At 40.1% G+C, this 22,252-nt stretch overlaps 1 protein-coding gene across 1 annotated transcript in view; it reads left to right on the forward strand.

Moving 5' to 3' along the window:
* The window catches only part of TMEM233 (transmembrane protein 233), a 50,763-nt gene that overhangs the window by 21,813 nt on the left and 6,698 nt on the right, over positions 1-22,252 (forward strand). Inside the window, exon 2 of the mRNA XM_053589894.1 lies at positions 21,586-21,722. Coding sequence (XP_053445869.1) covers positions 21,586-21,722 — 137 coding nt within the window. The remainder of the gene's footprint in view (positions 1-21,585; positions 21,723-22,252) is intronic.

Below are 22,252 nucleotides of genomic sequence, written 5' to 3' on the forward strand. Positions count from 1 at the left end.
TAACAGAAGGGGAATTTAAAATACAGATGATGAAAACAATGAAGGAAATTGCTGAGAAAGTAAAAAGTAACCAAAAGGAAATCCAAAAACAGAATCAAATAATAGATGAACAATATGAAGAATATAGAAAGGATGTAGCACAGCTGAAGGAGTTGAAGCAGTCAATTAGGGAACTTAAACATGCAATAGAAAGTATCAATAATAGATTAGACCATGCAGAAGAAAGAATCTCAGAGGTAGAGGACAAAGCTCTTGAGATAACTCAGATAGTTAAAGAGGCAGAAAAAAAGAGAGAGAGAAAGCAGAACATTCATAAAAGCAGACTTTATAAAGCATTCAAAACATACAAGTTATAGATATCCAGGAAGGGGAAGAAGAATGCCCCCAGAGAAATGGAAGCCATACTAGAGAATATTATAAATGAAAATTTCCCAAATATCACCAAAGATTCTGACACACTCCGTTCAGAGGGTTATGGGACCCCAGATTGCCTCAACTCAAATACAGCTTCTCCAAGGCACATTGTGATGACCTGTCCAAAGTCAAGACAAAAGAAAAGATTCTGAAAGCTGCCAGGAGTAAATACCAATTGACCTATGGGGGCAAAACCATCAGGGTGATTGCAGACTTCTCTAATGAAACTTTTCAAGCCAGAAGACAATGATCATCTACCTTTAATCTACTTAAACAGAACAATTTCCAGCCCAGAATTCTATTTCCTGCTACACTAAGTTTTAAAATTGATGGAGAAACCAAATATTTTACTAATGTGGAAACAATGAAAAAATTTGCCACAAGACCAACTCTACAGGAAATACTTCATCCTATCCTGCACCCTAACCATCACAATGGACCCTCACCAAAGTAAGCATCCAGAAATTAAAGGACAGAACCTAGCTTCCACAATGAAGCATAAGATAAAACTAAGCAATGGACTTTCACAAAATAAGATGAATAGAACACTACCACACTTATCAATTATCTCAATAAATGTTAAAGGCTTGAATTCCCCACTGAAAAGGCATAGACTGGCTTATTGGATTAAAAAACACAAGCCATCCATCTGCTGTCTGCAGAAAACATACCTAGCCTCAAAAGCCAAACTAAAACTCAGAGTTGAGGGTTGTAAGATAATTTTTCAGGCAAATGGAATTCAGAAGAAAAGAGGGGTTGCAATCTTATTTTCAGATACAAGTGGATTTAAAGCAACTAAAGTCAAAAAAGACAAAGATGGACACTTCATACTGATCAAGGGAAAAATACAACAAGAAGACATTTCAATTCTAAATATTTATGCACCCAGCTTAAAAGCTCCCAGATTCTTGGAACAGACCTTAATTAGTCTGAGCAATATGATATCCTATAACACCATAATAACGAATGACCTTAACACTGCTCATACAGAGCTGGACAGATTCTCCAAACAGAAATCAAACAAAGATATAAGGGACTTAAATGAGACCCTAGAACAACTGTGCTTGATAGACGTATATAGAACACTCCAGCCCAAAGCTAAAGAATATACATTCTTCTCATCACCCCATGGAACATTCTCCAAAATTGATCATATCCTAGGACACAAAACAAACCTCAACAGAAACAAAAGAATTGAAATTTTACCTTGTATCTTCTCAGACCACAAGGCACTAAAGGTGGAACTCAACTCTAACAAAAACATCCAACCCCACACAAAGGCATGGAAATTAAACAACCTTATGCTGAATGACAGTTGGGTACAGGAAGAAATAAAAGAGGAAATCATTAACTTCCTTGAGCATAACAACAATAAAGACACAAGCTAGCAAAACCTGTGGGATACAGCAAAAGCAATCCTGAGAGAAAAGCTTATTGCTTTAGATGCCTACATTCGAAAAACAGAAAGAGAGCGCATCAACAAACTCACAAGCTATTTTATGGAATTGGAAAAGGAAGAACAATCTAAGCCTTAACCCAGCAGAAGAAAAGAAATCTCCAAAATTAAATCAGAGATCAATGAAATTGAAAACAAAAGAATCATTCAGAAAATTAATGAAACAAGGAGTTGGTTTTTTGAAAAAATAAATAAACTAGATAAAACTTTGGCCAGACTAACTAGAAATAGAAAAGTAAAATCTCTAGTAACCTCAATCAGAAATGATTAAAGGGAAATAACAAAAGATGCTACAAAGATACAAGAGATCATTGCTGAATACTACCAGAAACTCTATGCCTAGAAATTTGATAATGTCAACAATCTCACAAGAGATCTTATGGAATTGGAAAAAGAAGAACAATCTAAGCCTAAACTCAGTAGAAGAAAAGAAATATCCAAAATCAAATCAGAGATCAATGAAATTGAAAACAAAAGAATCATTTAGAAAATTAATGAAACAAGGAGTTGGTTTTTTGAAAAAATAAATAAAATAGATAAACCATTGGCCAGACTAACTAGAAATAGAAAAGTAAAATCTCTAGTAACCTCAATCAGAAATGATAAAGGGGAAATAACAACTGATCCCACAGAGATACAAGAGATCATCTCTGAATACTACCAGAAACTCTATGCCCAGAAATTTGACAATGTGAAGGAAATGGATCAATATTTGGAATCACACCGTCTCCCTAGACTTAGCCAGGAAGAAATAGACCTCCTGAACAGACCAATTTCAAGCACCGAGATCAAAGAAACAATAAAAATCTTCCAACTAAAACATGCCCTGGTCCAGATGGCTTCACTCCAGAATTCTATCAAACCTTCAAGGAAGAGCTTATTCCTGTACTGCAGAAATTATTCCAAAAAACTGAGGAAGAAGGAATCTTCCCCAACACATTCTATGAAGCAAACATCACCCTGATACCAAAACCAGGAAAAGACCCAAACAAAAAGGAGAATTTCAGACCAATCTCACTCACGAATATAGATGCAAAAATTCTCAACAAAATCCTAGCGAATAGATTACAGCTTATCATCAAAAAAGTCATTCATCATGATCAAGTAGGCTTCATCCCAGGGATGCAAGGCTGGTTTAACATACGCAAGTCCATAGACGTTATCCACCATATTAACAGAGGCAAAAATAAAGATCACATGATCCTCTCAATAGATGCAGAAAAAGCATTTGATAAAATCCAGCATCCTTTTCTAATTAGAACACTGAAGAGTATAGGCATAGGTGGCACATTTCTAAAACTGATTGAAGCTATCTATGACAAACCCACAGCCAATATTTTACTGAATGGAGTAAAACTGAAAGCTTTTCCTCTTAGAACTGGAACCAGACAAGGTTGTCCTCTGTCACCTTTACTATTCAACGTAGTGCTGGAAGTTCTAGCCAATACAATTAGGCAAAACAAGGAAATAAAGGGAATCCAAATGGGAGCAGAGGAGGTCAAACTCTCCCTCTTTGCTGACGACATGATCTTATACTTAGAGAACCCCAAAGACTCAACCACAAGACTCCTAGAAGTCATCAAAAAATACAGTAATGTTTCAGGATATAAAATCAATGTCCACAAGTCAGTAGCCTTTGTATACACCAATAACAGTGAAGATGAGAAGCTAATTAAGGACACAACTCCCTTCACCATAGTTTCAAAGAAAATGAAATATCTAGGAATATACCTAACGAAGGAGGTGAAGGACCTCTATAAAGAAAACTATGAACTCCTCAGAAAGGAAATAGCAGAGGATATTAACAAATGGAAGAACATACCATGCTCATGGATTGGAAGAATCAACATTGTTAAAATGTCTATACTTCCCAAAGCAATCTACCTATTCAATGCCATTCCTATCAAAGTACCTACATCGTACTTTCAAGATTTGGAAAAAATGATTCTGTGTTTTGTATGGAACCGGAAAAAACCCCGTATAGCTAAGGCAGTTCTTAGTAACAAAAATAAAGCTGGGGGCATCAGCATACCAGATTTTAGTCTGTACTACAAAGCCATAGTGCTCAAGACAGCATGGTACTGGCACAAAAACAGAGACATAGACACTTGGAATCGAATTGAACACCAAGAAATGAAACTAACATCTTACAACCACCTAATCTTCGATAAACCAAACAAGAACTTACCTTGGGGGAAAGACTCCCTATTCAATAAATGGTGTTGGGAGAACTGGATGTCTACATGTAAAAGACTGAAACTGGACCCACACCTTTCTCCACTCACAAAAATTGACTCAAGATGGATAAAGGACTTAAATTTAAGGCATGAAACAATAAAAATCCTCCAAGAAAGCATAGGAAAAACACTGGAAGATATTGGCCTGGGGGAAGACTTCATGAAGAAGACTGCCATGGCAATTGCAACAACAACAAAAGTAAACAAATGGGACTTCATTAAACTGAAAAGCTTCTGTACAGCTAAGGAGACAATAACCAAAGCAAAGAGACAACCCACACAATGGGAAAGGATATTTGCATATTTTCAATCAGACAAAAGCTTGATAACCAGGATCTATAGAGAACTCAAATTAATCCACATGAAAAAAGCCAACAATCCCGTATATCAATGGGCAAGAGACATGAATAGAACTTTCTCTAAAGACGACAGACGAATGGCTAACAAACACATGAAAAAATGTTCATCATCTCTATATATTAGAGAAATGCAAATCAAAACATCCCTGAGATATCATCTAACCCCAGTGAGAATGGCCCACATCACAAAATCTCAAAACTGCAGATGCTGGCGTGGATGTGGAGAGAAGGGAACACTTTTACACTGCTGGTGGGACTGCAAACTAGTACAACCTTTCTGGAAGGAAGTCTGGAGAAACCTCAAAGCACTCAACCTAGACCTCCCATTCGATCCTGCAATCCCATTACTGGGCATCTACCCAGAGGGAAAAAAATCCTTTTATCATAAGGACACTTGTACTAGACTGTTTATTGCAGCTCAATTTACAATTGCCAAAATGTGGAAACAGCCTAAATGCCCACCAACCCAGGAATGGATTAACAAGCTGTGGTATATGTATACCATGGAATACTATTCAGCCATTAAAAAAAATGGAGACTTTACATCCTTCGTATTAACCTGGATGGAAGTGGAAGACATTATTCTTAGTAAAGCATCACAAGAATGGAGAAGCATGAATCCTATGTACTCAATCTTGATATGAGGACAATTAATGACAATTAAGGTTATGGGGGGGGAAGCAGAAAGAGGGATGGAGGGAGGGGGGTGGGGCCCTAGTGTGTGTCACACTTTATGGGGGCAAGACATGATTGCAAGAGGGACTTTACCTAACAATTGCAATCAGTGTAACTGGCTTATTGTACCCTCAATGAATCCCCAACAATTAAAAAAAAAAGAGGAAAAAAAAAAAAAAGAAATTTGATAATGTGAAGGAAATAGATCAATATTTGGAATCACACCCTCCCCCTAGACTTAGCCAAGAAGAAACAGATCTCCTGAATAGACCAATTTCAAACACTGAGATCAAAGAAACAATAAAAAAAAATCTCCCAACAAAAAAAAAAAATGCCCTGGTCCAGATGGCTTCACACCAGAATTCTATCAAAACTTCAAAGAAGAACTTATTCCCATACTGCAGAAATTATTCCCAAAAAATGAGGAGGAAAGAATCTTCCCCAACACCTTCTATGAAGCAAACATCACCCTGATACCAAACCCCCCAGGAAAAGACCTACCTATAAAGGAAAACTTCAGACCAATTTCACTAACGAAGATAGATGCAAAAATTCTCAACAAAATCCTAGCCAATAGATTATATCTTATCGTCATGAAAGTCATACATCATGATCAAGTAGGTTTTATCCCAGGGATGCAAGGCTGGTTTAACATATGCAAGTACATAAACATTATTCACCATATCAACAGAAGCAAAAACAAAGACTATATGATCCTCTCAATAGATGCAGCAAAAGCATTTGATAAAATCCAGCATCCTTTTCTCATTAGCACACTGAAGAGTATAGGCATTGGCGGCATATTTCTTAAACTGATTGAAGCTATCTATGACAAACCCACAGCTAATATTTTACTGAATGGAGTAAAACTGAAAGCTTTTCCTCTTAGAACTGGAACCAGACAAGGTTGTCCTCTGCCACCATTACTATTGAACATAGTGCTAGAAGTTCTAGCCAATACAATTAGGCAAGACAAGGAAATAAAGAGCATCCAAATGGGAGCAGAGGAGGTCAAACTCTCCCTCTTTGCTGACGACATGATCTTATACTTAGAGAACCCCAAAGACTCTACCCCAAAACTCCTGGAAGTCATCAAACAATACAGTAACGTCTCAGGATATAAAATCAATGTCCACAAGTCAGCAGCCTTTGTATACGCCAATAACAGTCAAGATGAGAAGCTAATTAAGGACACAACTCCCTTCACCATAGCTGCAAAGGAAATGAAATACCTAGGAATATACCTAACAAAAGAGGTAAGGACCTCTATAAAGAAAATTCTGAAATCTTAAGAAAGGAAATAGCAGAGGATATTAACAAATGGAAGAACATACCATGCTCATGGCTGGGAAGAATCAACATTGTTAAAATGTCTATACTTCCCAAAGCAATCTACCAATTCAGTGCCACTCCTATTAAAATACCAACATCATACTTTCAAGGCTTAGAAAAAATAATTCTTCAGGCGGCACCTGTGGCTCAAGGAGTAAGGCACTGGCCCCATATACTGGAGGTGGAGGGTTCAAACCTGGCCCTGGCCAAAAACTGCAAAAAAAATAAAAAAGGAAAAAATTAATTTTTCGTTTTGTATGGAACCAGAAAAAAACCCGTATAGCTAAGGCAGTTCTTAGTAATAAAAACAAAGCCGGGGCATCAACACACCATACTTAAGACTGAACTACAAGGCCATAGTAATCAAAACAGCATGATACTGGCACAAAAATAGAGACATAGACATTTGGAATCAAATAGAAAATCAGGAAATGAAACTAACACCTTACAGCCACCTAATCTTCCATAAACCAATCAAGAATATACACTGGGGGAAAGACTCCCTATTGAATAAATAGTGGTAGGAGAACTGGATAGCCACATGTAGAAGACTGACACTGGACCTGCACCTTTCTCCACTCACAAAAATTGATTCAAGATGGATAAAAGACTTAAATTTAAGGCACGACACGATAAAAATCCTCAAAGAAAGCATAGGAAAAACACTGGAAGATATCAGCCTGGGGAAAGACTTTATGAAGAAGACTTCCGTGGTAATTGCATTGTGTGGTCTTTAATGTCTGGCTTCTTTTGCTTGGTATAATGTTGTCAAGGTTCATCCACGTACCATGTGTGGTACAATCTTCTTCATAAGGCTGGATAATATTCTATTGTATGGATATTCTACATTTTGTCTTTCTGTTCATTCATTACTGGACATTTGTGTTGATTCCTTTTTTGGCTCTTATAAATAATGTTGTATGAACATTCATGTATGAATTATTTATGTGAATCTGTGTGTTCAATATTGTTAGGTGTATACCTAGGAGTGGGATTGTTGGGTCATAAGATAACTCTAGGTTCAACTGTTGGGAAAAGTGCTAGATAGTTTCCAAAGTGGCTACACCATTTTATATTCCCACCAGCTCTGTATGAGGCTTCCAGTTTCCCTATTGATTCAATAACACTTGTCTTTTTTTATTCTAGCTATTCTAGTGGGTGTGAAGTGGTATCATTCTGAGGTTTTGATTTGCATTTCCCTCATGATTAATGATGCTGAGCTTTCATGTGCTTACTGGCCATTTGTATATCTTCTTCAAAGAAGTGTCTATTCAGATGTTTTGCCCATTTTTAATTGGGTTGTTCGTCTTATCATGGTTGAGTTGTAAAAGTTATTTATATACTCTAGATACAAACACTTTATCAGATAAGTAATTTGCAAATATTGTCTCCCCTTCTGTAGGTTGTCTGCGCCTTGCTTCTTTCACTACTTTGTGAAATTTATTGGAGAGATATGATTATTCTTGCAGAGTTTTTAGTGAAACTGCCTTTCATTTTTACATGTAGTTACTCTCAGCTATGGCGCCTGACATGAACACTGGGCTGGGGACAGATTCAAAGGCAGATACCATGTTGGTTCAGGCTCTGAACTCGACTCTTGAGTTTGAATCCCAGTTCTGTCCCTTCCAAGCCTAGGTTTCCCTACTTATACTATGGAAATATTAATGCCAACCTCTTTGCATTATCTTAAAAATTAAATGAGATAATACTGGGCACCTTTATACTTATTATCTCATTTAAGCCTCACAACCAACCTATGCTATATATATTATTATCTTCATTTTACAAAACCGTTCCATGGCCTTCACTACAAGGCCTTATTTTCTCCCCCCAGTGGCAGGTTTTTATTTGTGGGGGTGCATCCCCCCACAAATAACCCCCCTAAACAAACAAAAGCATATTAAATAAAATTTATAGTGGACTATAACCAGCAACTATCTGTATGTGCAATTAAATACTGTGTCTGTTACTGTGGCACAAACCTCAAACAAACAATATACAAGTGTTCTGGGAGTAGGGGGAAGTCCCAACAAGGCCTTATTTTCCTTTGGTTTAGTCACTACCAAATTAAAGATCCATATATATATATCTTATGACATTGTCTATAATAAAATGAGACATACTGCAATTCACATACATTTACATTTGTGTAAAATATTGGCAGCTATTGGTGGGGGCATGAAGAGAAACTTATCAGTAGCTCTGGCTTATGAAATAAAGGGCAAATAGGCTATCAGTTCCTCCCTACCACAGGATTCTGTCTTATTTCCTTCACAGTACTTCTGCCTGCTTGAAATTTCAATTTTTAATGATTTGTGTGAGTGCTAATTGTATGGCTCCTTCAACTCTTTGAGGATAAAGACTTGGTCTGTCTGACCAATATCTGGCTGCTAGCCCCAGCACAGTAGTGGCTGAATAAGTTTGTAATGAATGAAGGGAAACTGACTTAGTTTGGGTTTGGAAAATGTCATATTAGACCTATACCTACCCTTCTTCTTCTCCTTTTTTTTTTTTTCCATAGTTCACAGCAATCTCAAACTCTTGGGCTCAAGCATTTCTCTTGCCTCAGCCTCCCAAATAGCTAGGACTATAGGTACCCACCACAATACCCAGCTATTTTTTAAAGATGAGGTCTCACTCTTGCTCAGACTGGTCTTGAACTCCAGAGCTCAGGAAATCCGCCTACCTCGGCCTCCCAGAGTGCTGAGATTATAGGTGTGAGCCCCTACACCAGGAGCTCTATTTTCAGCTTATAAGAAGGGTATAAGCTGGTGTAGGTGTAGGCTACCCTTCTTATAAGCTGAAAATAGACAATAGTTTCCATTTAATAAAGATTAGCAATGTGCCAAGCACTGGGCTAAGATCTTTCAGTTTATTCATTCATTCAATCTGCCTGGAAATTCCAGGAAGCAGGTACTTCTTTCATCATCACCCCCATGTACAGAAGCAGAAACTAAGGCATGGAAAAGTCGGGTAACTTGCTCAAGATTCTACAAGTAGGTAGCAGAACTGGAATGGAATCCAGGCAGACTGGCTCAGAGTCCACACACTCAATCACCATGGTGCAGTGCCTTCCAGTATTAGGGAAACAAAATCTTTTCTGTTTTTTGGTTGTTTTTTTTTTTTTTTGAGATAGTCTTGCTTTGTTGCCCTCGGTAGAGTGCTGTGGCATCACAGCTCACAACAACCTCAAACGCTTGGGCTTACGTGATTCTCTTACCTCAGCCTCCCAAGTAGCTGGGACGACAGGCAGACGCCACAAAGCCTGGCTATTGTTGTTGTTTTTGTTATTGTCAGTGTTGTTCAGTAGGCCTCCATCAGGTTCAAACCCTCCCAGCCCCAGTGTGTGGCCAGTGTCCTAACCACTGAGCTATGGACGCTGAGCCAGGGGGAAAAAATCTTAGTCTCCAAGGCCAATGTTAGGTTATGGTCCCCAAACATCAGTCTCATGAAAGATACCCCACTTTATAAAACAATTGGAGGAATCAACTATAGTTTTTGCCTTTGAAGAACCTAAGACCCAAAGGAAGTCCTGTCCATAAGACTCTCACTCTCTTCTAGCTTTCATCAAGTGATGAAAGCTAGAAGATTTCACTTGATGAAAGCTAGAAGATTAATCTAATCTCAGAGCTGTAGACAAGACTGATTTTAAGTAGTGTGGAAAATTAAAAAAAAAAAAAATCAGGCTAGGTGTGATAGCGCACACTTGTAATCCCTGCACTTTGGGTGGCCAAGACTAGAGGATCACTTGAGGCCAGAGGTTTGAGACCAGCCTGGAAAATGTACATACTAAGACCCTTTCTCTAAAAAAAAAAGAAAAATTCCTTAATTAGCTGGATGTGATGGCACACACCTGTAGTCTCAGTTACGCGGGAGGTTGAAGTAGGAGGATCACTTAAGCCCAGGATGTTGAGGTTAGTATGAGCTATGATTATAACACTGCACTCTAGCCTGTGCAACAGAGCAACACCCAATTTTAGAAAAAAAAAGAAAAAAGAAAAAGCTCAGATAACTAACAGAACTAATCACTTTAGGATCACAGAATTCGAGCTTCATATGCTTGGTCAACCATGCATCCTTTTTACACACCAGCAACCAGAAACTGTCCAAATGACTAAATATTGGGGCAAATTTGTGAGAAGGCTATTTCCAAACAAAGCATTGGAAAAGGAAAACTGGTTGTATGAATTTTTTTATTGGAAATATTTATTAAGGGAGTTCTAAATATCAGACCCTCCACTAGACACAGGCAATAGAGTGGTGAGTAACGTGAGACATGGTCTATGCCTTCATGGAGCTCACAGTGGGGTGGCAAAGACTAACACTTAAAAGTTAACAAGCAATGGAATAAAGTAACTGTGACTCAAGTCAAAAGCCATGAAGGAAACAAACCAGGGTCTGAGTCAGATCCTACTGACTATGGTCATGGGGCCACTTAAAATGTGTGGATCTGAGAAAGTTGTCCTGAGGAAGCTGACCTGTAAGCCCAGATCAGAAGATTGAGCAGGCTCTGGCCATGTGGGACAGACAGGGAAGCAGACAAAATGACCAGGACAAAGAGAGTGACCAGGAAAAGGGGGATGGTGAGCAAGAAGGCAGGCAGGAGCCAGCCCTGCAGGGTCAGGAAGGGCAGCATGTAAAGTGTGAGTCTCTCCAAGGACCATAGGGAATGAAGGAAGGGTTTACAGCTGAGGCCACACAGGGTTGCTGTCCCATCCACTTACACAAGTGATGAGTTCTCTCCTCTCACTAAGATGTCATTGGCATGTCATTGGCTGCTCACGCTTCAGTCTGTCACCTGTCTCAGTTAACAGCAATGTGTTTTCTAGGCCATACCAAGGAAGAAGGGGATATAATGGCAAAACTCTTAGTTTTTATTGAGGTCTTTTTTTCTTAACACTAGACACGATCATAAAGGAAACAATTGGCCAAGGGGAATGTGAAACATACAAAATTTTATTTAATAGCTTTATTGTCATCTTTATCAATCAGTATGACATAATAATAATAGTAATAATAATCAACAATAGCTAGTGACTATTGATACTATTTCTCAGGCACTGTTCTAAGCACTTTACATGTATTAACTCATTTAATCCAGAATGACCAGGAGACTAAAATAAAAAATAACTGACATTGTCTTCTATTGTGTGTATGCGGACTAATCTGCACCAGGATTGGGAACCACCAATAGAGTTTGATCTCCCATCTATCTACTCTGGCAGCAGCCCCATGGGTGATGTTGTCTCATCTGGGTGTCTTGTGGGATGTAGTGGGAGTTCTGCTCTAAAGACCAGAGGAAAAGGGTAAGCACTTTCCGTGTTTTCCTGGCTTTGTGAAGTGTCACAAATTCCTATACCATCAGACCCATTATATCCAATGCCAGGTATCAAAGTTTCTGGGGCCATTCTGGTCTCTTCTTCTTTAAGGTGTGGTTGCCAGGAGCTGTCCACTGCATGGCCTTGCAACTGTCTTGCTGCTCCCTGCTGCCGCCTTTGTGAAGTTCAGCATAGGAACAGTCACCCTTACTTCTGGCTCCAGACCAACTTTCCCTCCATGGGTATTTAGGTATCATGTATCCATCCAAGGAAGGGATGTATAAATAAGTTTGAAATAACTAGATGTGGTGACCATGACATCATTAGTATTTACTACAGGAGAGAGGAACTTGCCCACTTCTCTGTCAAGGCCTGACCTTCATTGGCTTAGGGGACCTCACTAAGATCTGGCCACTCTCATTAGGTTTAAAGACTGTCACATTTTGCCAACATGAGCCTCTGTCCAGAGAAAAACAGTGCAGGGGACTTTTGAGTGCCCTGAGTGGACTCTTGAGTGTATAAAATGTGTGACAAGAACACATTAGTTCTGTATTCTCATGAAGGTTCAGAAGGGGAAAAATAAATTGATAATATACAGTATTTGGTGAGAGTGTGAGGAAAAGGACATCTAAAAACCATTAGTGGGCGGCACCCAATGCTCAGTGGGTAGAGCGCTGTCCACAAGCACTGAGGCTGGCAGGTTCGAACCTGGCCTGGGCCAGCTAAAACAACAATGACAACTGCAACACACACACACACAAAAATACCCTGGGGTGTGGCAGGCGCCTATAGTCCCAGCTACTTGGGAGACTGAGGCAAGAGAATTGCTTAAGCCCAAGAGCTTGAGGTTGCTGTGAGCTGTGACTCCATGGCATTCTATCCAGGGCAACAGCTTGAGACTGTCTCAAATAAATAAATAAATAAAATAAAAATCATTAGTGGGAGTGTAGATTTATATAAAGCTTTCGGAGGGCAATTTGACTCTCTTTCTCCAAATGTAAATCCATGTGTCCTTTGACTCAGCAACTTCAATTCTAAGAATCTTTCCTCATGGGAGGCTTAAATGTAGGCACAAATATATGATTAAGAATGCCCACTGCAGCATATCATGTAATCACAACAAACTTTAAATAACTAAAATGTCTATAGGTGAGGTGTAACCATTTAAATGGACCATTATGAAGTCATTAAAAAGAATGAGACAACAGTACTGCCAACATTTCTGTAAGAATGAAACGATTTGAAAATAAAAAGTTATGCCTATAATCCCAGCACTTTGAGAAGCTGAGGTAGGATGACTGCTTGAGCCCAGGAGTTTGAGACCAACTTGGGCAACATAGCAAGACCCCATCTTGACAAAAAAATTAACGATTATCCAGGAAAATCACTTGAGCCCTGGAGTTCAAGACTGCAGCAGGTTATGACTGTATGGCTGCACTCAAGCTTGGGCAACAGAGCGGGACCCTGTTTTTAAAGAAAGAAAGATAAAAGAAAGGAAAGAAGGGAGGGAATGAGGGAGGAAAAAGAAGGGGGGTAAGAAAAGAAAAGAAAAAGTTACAAAGAAAAGATTGAGCTAAGACAAATTAAGATGTTCTCCCAAAATACAAGGATGATACAGCATTAAGAAGTCTATCGATATAGGGCCAGGCCCGGTGGCTCATGCCTGTAATCCTAGCTCTCTGGGAGGCAGAGGCAGGTGGATTGCTTGAGCTCAGGAGTTCAAGACCAGCCTGAACAAGACTGAGACCCCTTCTCTAAAAATAGCTGAGCATTGTGGTGGGTGCCTATACTCCCAACTACTCAGGAGGCTGAGGCAAGAGGATCACTTGAGCCCAAGAGTTTGAGGTTGCTATGAGGCATGATGCCACAGCACTCTACCCAGGGTAACAGAGTGATTATATATTTTTGCCTACACTTGAGCCTCCCATGGGGAAAGATTCTTAGAAATGAGTTGCTGAATCAAAGAATACGTGGATTTACCAAAAAAAAAAAAAAAAGTCTGTCAACATAATTCATTATTTTAAAATCATGAATGGAAAAAGAAAACAGAAATAAGACAGACCTAGAAGCACTAGCTTGGAAAGTTGCCCACCCAATACTAAGTGAAGAAAAAGCAAGTCGCAGAACAAGTATAGTGTGATATTGTCATATTTTTAGAACCAGAGAAAAGAGAACATTAAGAAAAACTCTATGTCTGTGTATCTATGTGTGTGTGTGTAATCATTTTACCAAATTAGCTATGAGACTGTGGGCAAACTGCTTTAATGTTTTTGTGCCTCAATTTTCCCATTGGCAAAATGGAAACCATTGAGCACGTACCTTAAAGGATTATTATGAGGACTAATAATCCTTAAAAACCATTTAACACAGAGCCTTGCATATACTAAATGCTCGATAGAGGTTATCTGTTATTTATTTTGTCCAAGAAGACTTGGAGGCCAAAACATTAAGAAAAGGAAAGGTTTTACTTAAAAAGAAATGCAAGGAGGTCCAACATCAAAATGACCATCTAGCCAAATGGTCAAATACTTTCAAACACAAGTATTTAAAAGAAAGAAATGTGACGTTGCCAAGGTCACTCTCAAGCTTTGTATTAGTCTGTTTATGGTCAAAAACAAAACAAACCAGTATCTTTCTCAAGATAGAACGATATACACAAAGGAAGCAACCTATATTTAAATGTGAGCATTGCAAAAGGCAGGGATGAAGTTGTCTTTGCCAAGACTGATGAGGAAAACTGAAGGTTTTAATATTTGAGGGAGGAGGACCAGACAGACTGACTCTGTTATTCTTGGTTTATGTGAGGGTGAAAATTGCTGTTTCTTTCTACTGGTGGTGATACATGATGCCCTTTGTCATAATGGAAGCAGGAGAAAGAGTCAGTTTCCTTTCCATGTTATTTGTGGAGAAAAAAATGTAGAAGCAAATGCACAAAACTGCTAACAAGGGTTATCTCTGGGAAATGAGATTAGGGAATAGCTTTACTATTTATTAATACTTCACTGTTTACTGTCGCATTTGTATGTAGTTTCTGTCGCATTTGCATGCTTTATTTACATAGATCACATTAGTAATTTTTAAAAAGAACAAATCAGATTATATAAATTTTGAATATCTAAAGCCGTCTCATTTATTTCTAGTTCTTCCACACCAGATAAATAGTTTGCATTCTGAGCTCTTCAGAAATGCATTTTCTCTAAAATCCATTTCCACCACTTCAGTCTGTCTCATCTGCCAGGAGAACCTTCGTGTAAAATTGCAATTGGAAGAAGAAAAGAATTACAGCTGGCATGTTGGGAAGGAGGGAAAGAATTCCTTTCTCTTCATTGTTAGCCCTCTACCCTTAAGCATGAGACCTCCAGCCATTGAGGCCTTCAGAATGAAATCTGAGAGTCTGAAAGTCTCCCACTTTCACTCCCTTCCCACCCGCCCTTCTTCTTACATTTTCCCAGCAGACTGACTCATGAGCAGCACATTTTCCAAATACCAAAGGAGAAAGTGGATTCAGAAGAGGAGTCATGGGAGAAAAGAGTCCACTTGATACCAAAAGATACTTTTCACTTTCCTTCCTTCCTTCCTCCCTTCAAGAGGCTTGAGCAATCCCCTTGCTTCAGACTCTGAGTAGCTGGAACTATAGGCACCCACCTCAATGCCGAGCTAGTTTTTCTATTTTTAGTAGAAATGGATGTCACTCTTGGTCAGGCTGGTCCCAACTCCTGAGCTCTGGCAGTCCACCCACTTTGGCCTCCCAGAGTGCTAGGATAACAGGCGTGAGCCACCAAGCCCTGCTTATGCTATAGGTTTTGACAAATACATTGTGACATGAGTCCACCATTTGGTATTATACAGAATAATTTTACTGCCCTGAAAATTCTTGTGCTCCATCTATCCACCCCCTTCTGCATAACCATTGATTGTTTACTGTCTCTATAGTTTTGCCTTTCTAGACTGTCATCTAGGAATCATATAGTATATAGCCCTTATAGATTTGGCATTTTTTACTTGACAATATGTATTTAAGGTTCTTGCATGGCTTTTTGTGTGTCTGTGTATGTTTTCTCCATATCCTTTTATGTTTTGATAACATTTCTTTTTATTGCTGAAAAATATTATGTTGTGGGGTTTGTTCATCCACTCATGTTTTTTTTTTGGAGACAGAGTCTCACATTATGCCCTGGGAAAAATGCTGCGGCATCATACCTCATGGTAACCTCAAATTACTGGGCCCAAACAATCTTCTTGCTTCAGTTTCCCTAGTACCTGGGACTATAGGCGCCCACCACAATGCCTGGCTAATTTTTCTATTTTTAGTAGACATGAGGTCTTACTCTTGCTCAGGCTCATCTTGAACTCCTTGAGCTCAAACAATCCACCTACCTTGGCCTCCCAGTGTGTTGGGATCACAGACATGAGCCACTGCACCAGGCTGTATCCACTCACCTATTGAAGGACATCTTGGTTGTTTAGAAGTTTTGACACTTAATAAAGCTGCTATAAACAGTCATGTAAAAAAAAAAAAAAATATGTGCAGATTTTTGTGTGGACATAATTTTCAACTCATTTGGGTAAATACCAAGGAGTGTAATTGTGGGATCGTGTGGTAAGAGTATATTTAGTTTTATAAGCACCAAAGTGGTGGCTATACCATTTCACATTCCTACCAGCAGTGAATGAGAGTTCCTGTGCTCTATATACTCACCAGCATATGGTCCAGAGATTGGGTATTGATTTATTTAGAGAAAGAATCTCCTTCTTTTCCCCAGGCTGGAGGACAGTGGCACTATCAGAGCTCACTACACCTAATTTCTGGGCTCAAATGATTCTCCTGCCTCAGTCTCCCAAGTAACTGAGACTACAGGCATGCACCACCACATCCAACTAATTATTTTTTGTAGAGATGGGGTCTTGCTGTGTTGCCCAGGATGGTCTTGAACTTCTATCCTCAAGGGATTCTTCCTCCTCGGCCACCAAAGTGCTGAGATTATAGTCATGAACTTGGCCGCAGATTGTTTTGAGTTGTTTATTTTCCTCTACTGATTTGGGACCTTGATGAAAAAAAAGAAGGGCCAGATAGAGGTAGTAGGCTATGTTCTAACCTGTCTTCAGTCATCTTTTTTATTTCTTTCTTTTTCCTTTTTTTTTTCTTCTTAGAGCTTTATAATTGCTGAACATCTCTGCATATTTAGAATTGACAATTACTGCTCTGTTTCTCATTTATAACACTTCTGTTTTCTTCCAGACCTTCTCATCTGGAAATGAATCTTTGAATTTATTACACTTTTGAGTAGTGATTGATTACTTTTATTCCTTAACAGAATTTTATAGTAGTTTCTACATTTCTTAAAATTTGGAATGCTAGGCCAGGCCCAGTGGCTCACACCTGTAATCCTAGCACTCTGGGAGTCTGAGGCAGGTGGATTGCCCTGAGCTCACAGGTTCAAGACCAGCCTAAGCATCAGTGAGACCCTGTCTCTAAAAATATCCAGGCATTGTGGCAGGCGCCAGTTACTCAGGAGGCTGAGGCAAGAGAATCACTTGAGCTAAGACACCATTGCACTCTACCAAGGATGACCAAGTGAGACTCTGACTCAAAAAAAAAAAAAAAAAGACACTCAGACTACTTCCATGTCGGTCCAGGTGGATACCCTTCAGGGTAAAGATGTTCACCACCTTTAATTCATTCCTTCTTTTCTTCCTTCCATCTTTCCTTCCTTCCTTCCTTCGTGTCTCTCACTCTCTCTCTTTGTGAAACAGAGTCTCGCTTTGTCAACCTCAGTAGAGTACCCTGGCATCATAACTCACAGCGTAACTGTGAGTAATGCATAACTTAAACTCTTGGGCTTAAGCAATCCTCTTGCTTCAGCCACCCAAATATCTGGGACTACAGGCACCTGCCACAACACCCGGCTATTTTTTAGAGACAAGGGTCTCTGTCTTCCTCAGGCTGGTCTTGAACTCCTGAGCTCAAGCAATTCACCTGCCTCAACCTCCCAGAGTGCTGGGATTACAGCTGTGAGTCACTACACCCAGCCCCTTCACTTGTTTTTCAGGCCAACCACAGCCCCATTCCTGAACTCACTCAATGTCTCCCTTACAAGCCACAGAAAGATGGTGATTTGCAGAGAAGAGGGTCACATGTAAGATGCAGGACTGACAGCAGGGGATGACAGTGTGACAGGATTCCTTCCACCCCATGGCTACACTCAAATCCCTCTCAGCCAGGTCACCAGCATGGGTCTTCCAACCTATGCCAAATAACTCAATGTCATAGGGACGCCCATCTCACCTGAGCTCATGGGCAAACCCATCTCACCTGAGCTCGTGGGCAATGTGCAGATGACAGATATGCTCTTCAATATTGCACAGAATGCCTGTTCTCCCCACTTTTTTGGTTGCTGCTGCTAAGACCATGGCTTTGGTTTTGGTTTTTCTCATCCCAACAGCCAAGAATTGACATTGTTTAGGAAGAGAAGGGAGGGTCTCATTATTTTTCCTCTGGTTACAGCAACATAAGTGCATCACCATGACTCATCTCAGAACTGTGTTTTCCAAGGTAGCACAATAGAATAATGATCAGTTTGGAGGCATCCGAATCTAACTCATTCTAAGCTGGAGTGTAAGCTCAGAATTTAAGATCCTAATATTCTATGCAGTGACTTTGGTCATGAAGCCTCTAAAACAGCTATTCAAACGTGGGTCCCAAAGATTCAGATCCAGCAAGGGGTAGAGATGATTCTTTTGCACCACAAGAATCACATCTTTAGACTAAGAGCAAGACAGAAAGTGGCGATTCACAGCAAAAGCTAACGTTTATTGAGGATACACTATGTGCTGAGCCAATGTTAATGCACTTCACATGCATTAACTCATCCAAAGATCCTCCAACCCAAAGTAGGCATTTACTACTACTGTCTCCGATTTACAGATGAGGGCATTGAGTCATAGAAGGTCTGTAACTTGCTCTAGCTCTCATAACTGATAAGACATAGAATTTGAACTCAAGTCTCTCTGAATTTAGAGCTCATGCTCTATCACTGTAGTCCCCACCCCCAGGCTATGGACCAGTACTGGTTTTTGGCCTGTTAGTAACTGGGCTGCACAGCAGGAGGTGAGCAGCAGGTGAGAGAGAGAAGTTTCAACTGTATTCACGGGCGCTCCCCATCTCTCACATCACCGCCTGAGCTCCGCCTCCTGTCACATCAGTGCAGCATTAGATTCCCATAGGAGTGCGAACCCTGTTGTAAATTGTGCACACATGTGAAGGATCTGGGTTGCACACCCCACTCTGCCTCCAGTCAGTGGAAAAATTGTCTTTTACAAAACCAGTCCCTGGTGCCAAAAAAGTTGGGGACCACTGCTCTATCATACACTCCCTTGAAATTAAAGGTGGTAAGCATCTTGACCCTGAAGGGGACCAGAAGTTTCTAGTTCTGTGAAGATCCCAGGCATCCATCAACAGACAAACGGATAAACAAAATGTACTATAGCCATCCAAAGGAGTATTATTCAGCCTTACAGAGGGAAGGGAATTCTGACTCCTGCTACAACATGGATGAACCTTGAAGACATTATGATGAGTAAAAGAAGCCACTCAAAAGTAGACAGAGACTATATTATTTTACTTATATAGTCAGAAAGTAGAATGGGTTGCCAAGAACTTGGGGGAAGGTAGAATGAAGAATACATATTTAACAGGTATGGAGTTTCAGTTGGGGAAGATGAAAAACTCTAGAGATGGCTGGTGGTTGTGGTTGCACAACAATGTGAATATACTTAATGCCACCGAACCATACACTTCAAATGGTTAAAACGGTAAATTTTATTCATATTTTACCACAATAAAAAACATATACATAAAACATATAGCACCTGGTCCCCATACCAGTTAAATCAGAATCTCTCCAGGATTAGGGCCTAGATATTTTTGCTTTTTTAAAAAAACCTATCCATGTGGTTCTAATGGGTACCCAAGGCTGAGAACTCCAGAACTCAGGACTTGGAATTTTGGAACTTGCCTTGCTGGAAGGCCCTGATGCTGCTGCAGGTTCTCACTCTCTCATTCACACAAAAGGCCTGAAAACAAATTCTTCTCTTTGCTGAGTCTCCCAGTGTGTTGCTGACTAAGGTGGCTCAGATCCAAGAATTAAGGGGAAGTTCCAGAAGCAGAGAGCTCTGTGGTATACTGGGTATTCCTCTGGCTTGTAATTGTCTGTTATGTTTAATCCCCCTTAATAGTCCAGAAAGACGAGCAATTATTACTGAAGTGCTGTGATTTCAGAATCAAGAGCAGAGGTGCCCATGAAATCTCTAACTCACAGCGCTGGTGGAATCCCTCTGTACATAGCTGTAGCACAACTTTAGTATGATTCCTAACAGTGGGATGATAAAGAGGGCCTGTGATAGGGGAAAAAACAGCATCTGACCTTCAGCTCGGCAGCAAGCATCTCTGAGCAACTTTTCTTTCCTTGGCACCTGACTAGGTCCTGGGGAACTCCAAGATGCCCTCAAAGAACTCATGCTATGGGCCGGGTGTGGTGGCTCACGCCTGTAGTCCCAGTGCTGTGGGAGGTCGAGGTGGGTGGATTGCCTGAGCTCAGAGTTTGAGACCAAATGACCAGCAGTGAGCCAGAGTAAGACCCTGTCTCTACTAACATCAAAAACAGCAGGACAGAGCATTGCCAGAGGAAGAAGAAAATGAACAAAAAAAAAAGAGTACTTCAAACGAAAAGGAATGAACAAGCAAGCAGAAATTAAAAATAAAAACAATTTTAAAAAAAAGAACTCATGCTATGCAGGGAAACAGACATATCCATTCACCCATTCAGCCAATACATATCTCTTGAGCTTTTGCAATGTGCCAGAAACTACTCAAAGTACTAGCAATAAGATATTTTACAAGTTTGGCATGGGCACAGAATCAGAGAAGATTCTCCGTTGAGCCCAGAAATAACCCTTATGTTGCTGTACTGTGGGAAAATCTGGGGAAAGTCAAAGAAAGAAGCAGTATGGCTGGGACATTGGGGAAGGGAGGGAAGTGTCAGAGTAGCTTCTGTTTATCAATGAGTACAGGAGTATTTCAACATTTTAACAGCTGAGCATGACAACTTTGGCTTGGGCATAGAGATGAACAATTCAGCCAAGGTCCCTGACTTCATGGATTGATCTTGCAATGCAGGAGTAGGTGAACGTTTTCTGCAAATAAGCAAATGCTAAATTTTTTTGGCCTTGCAAGCCCTACAGTCTCTGTTCCAACTACCCAATTCTATCATTCTAGTACAAAAACAGCCACGGATAATAGTAGACAAATGACTGTGGCTATGTTCCAAACAAACTTGATTTATAAAAACAGGCAGCAGGCTGGATTTGGTCCATGGGCCATAGTGCCCAAAGCCCTGTTCTAAGTGGACAAGACAAATGTGCTCATTTATCCTTTTATGCTATAAATATCTATCCAGCATCTTGTATATGACAAGTATTGCAGTGGGCACTGGTATGCTATGTTGAACAAGACAGACAACAGCGGCCCCTGCTTACATTCTGGTAGAAGAGACAAAAATCTGTCCTTTAAGGCATTACAACAAATGCTAAGACAAAAGTAATCAGGAAATACAGAGGGGACAGTTAATTCAGGCTTGGAGTTTAGGGAAGGATTCCTGGAGAGGATGACCATGCCACTTGCACAAGCAAAGTCACCAGAGGGTTCTTCAGGCCTTATTATCAGGACAACCCGAGAATCCCGGTGCCTTTCCTGATAGTTTGTCTATCATCACCAGCTCTTCCCTTGTGTCCCCCAGTCTCTGAACAGCTACAATGATGGAGACTACGAAGGAGCCAGGCGGCTTGGGCGGAATGCCAAGTGGGTGGCCATCGCCTCCATCATCATTGGCCTTCTCATCATCACCATTTCTTGTACAGTTCACTTCACAAAGAAGTAAGTTGGCTTTTTGAATCCCTTCTAATATAAAATGCCTTCACTTGAATGCCCATTAGAATCTGTCAGGTTAGGTTGGGTTTACAGTCCAGTAACGAACAACCCCAAACAAAAGGGTTTTCATGTTTTCTTCACTGATGTTACATGGACCACAGAGGTCAGTGGAAGGTCTCTCCTCCACACAGTCATTCAGGTCCCCAGGCAATGCAAACATGCACCATCTTCCAGCTGCCTTATCTAGATGGAGGTCAATAACTTTTTCTATAAAGGGTCACATAGTAAATATTTTAGGCCTTGCAGGCCATATGGTCTCCATCACAGTCTCTGTCAACAACCGCTTAGCTCTGCCATGTTAGTACAAAAGTGGCCATCGACAATATATAAAGAGTAGACATGGCTGTGTTCTAATAAAACTTACAAAAGTAGGCTTCTCGTCTGTGGGCTGTAGTTTGCCAACCTCAGATCTAGAACACAAGGTATCTTCAGGGAAGATGGGGAAGAGGAAAATCAGAGAATCCCACATAAGCCTT

The sequence above is a fragment of the Nycticebus coucang genome, chromosome 4, assembly GCF_027406575.1.
Source record: "Nycticebus coucang isolate mNycCou1 chromosome 4, mNycCou1.pri, whole genome shotgun sequence".
Taxonomy (NCBI): domain Eukaryota; kingdom Metazoa; phylum Chordata; class Mammalia; order Primates; family Lorisidae; genus Nycticebus; species Nycticebus coucang.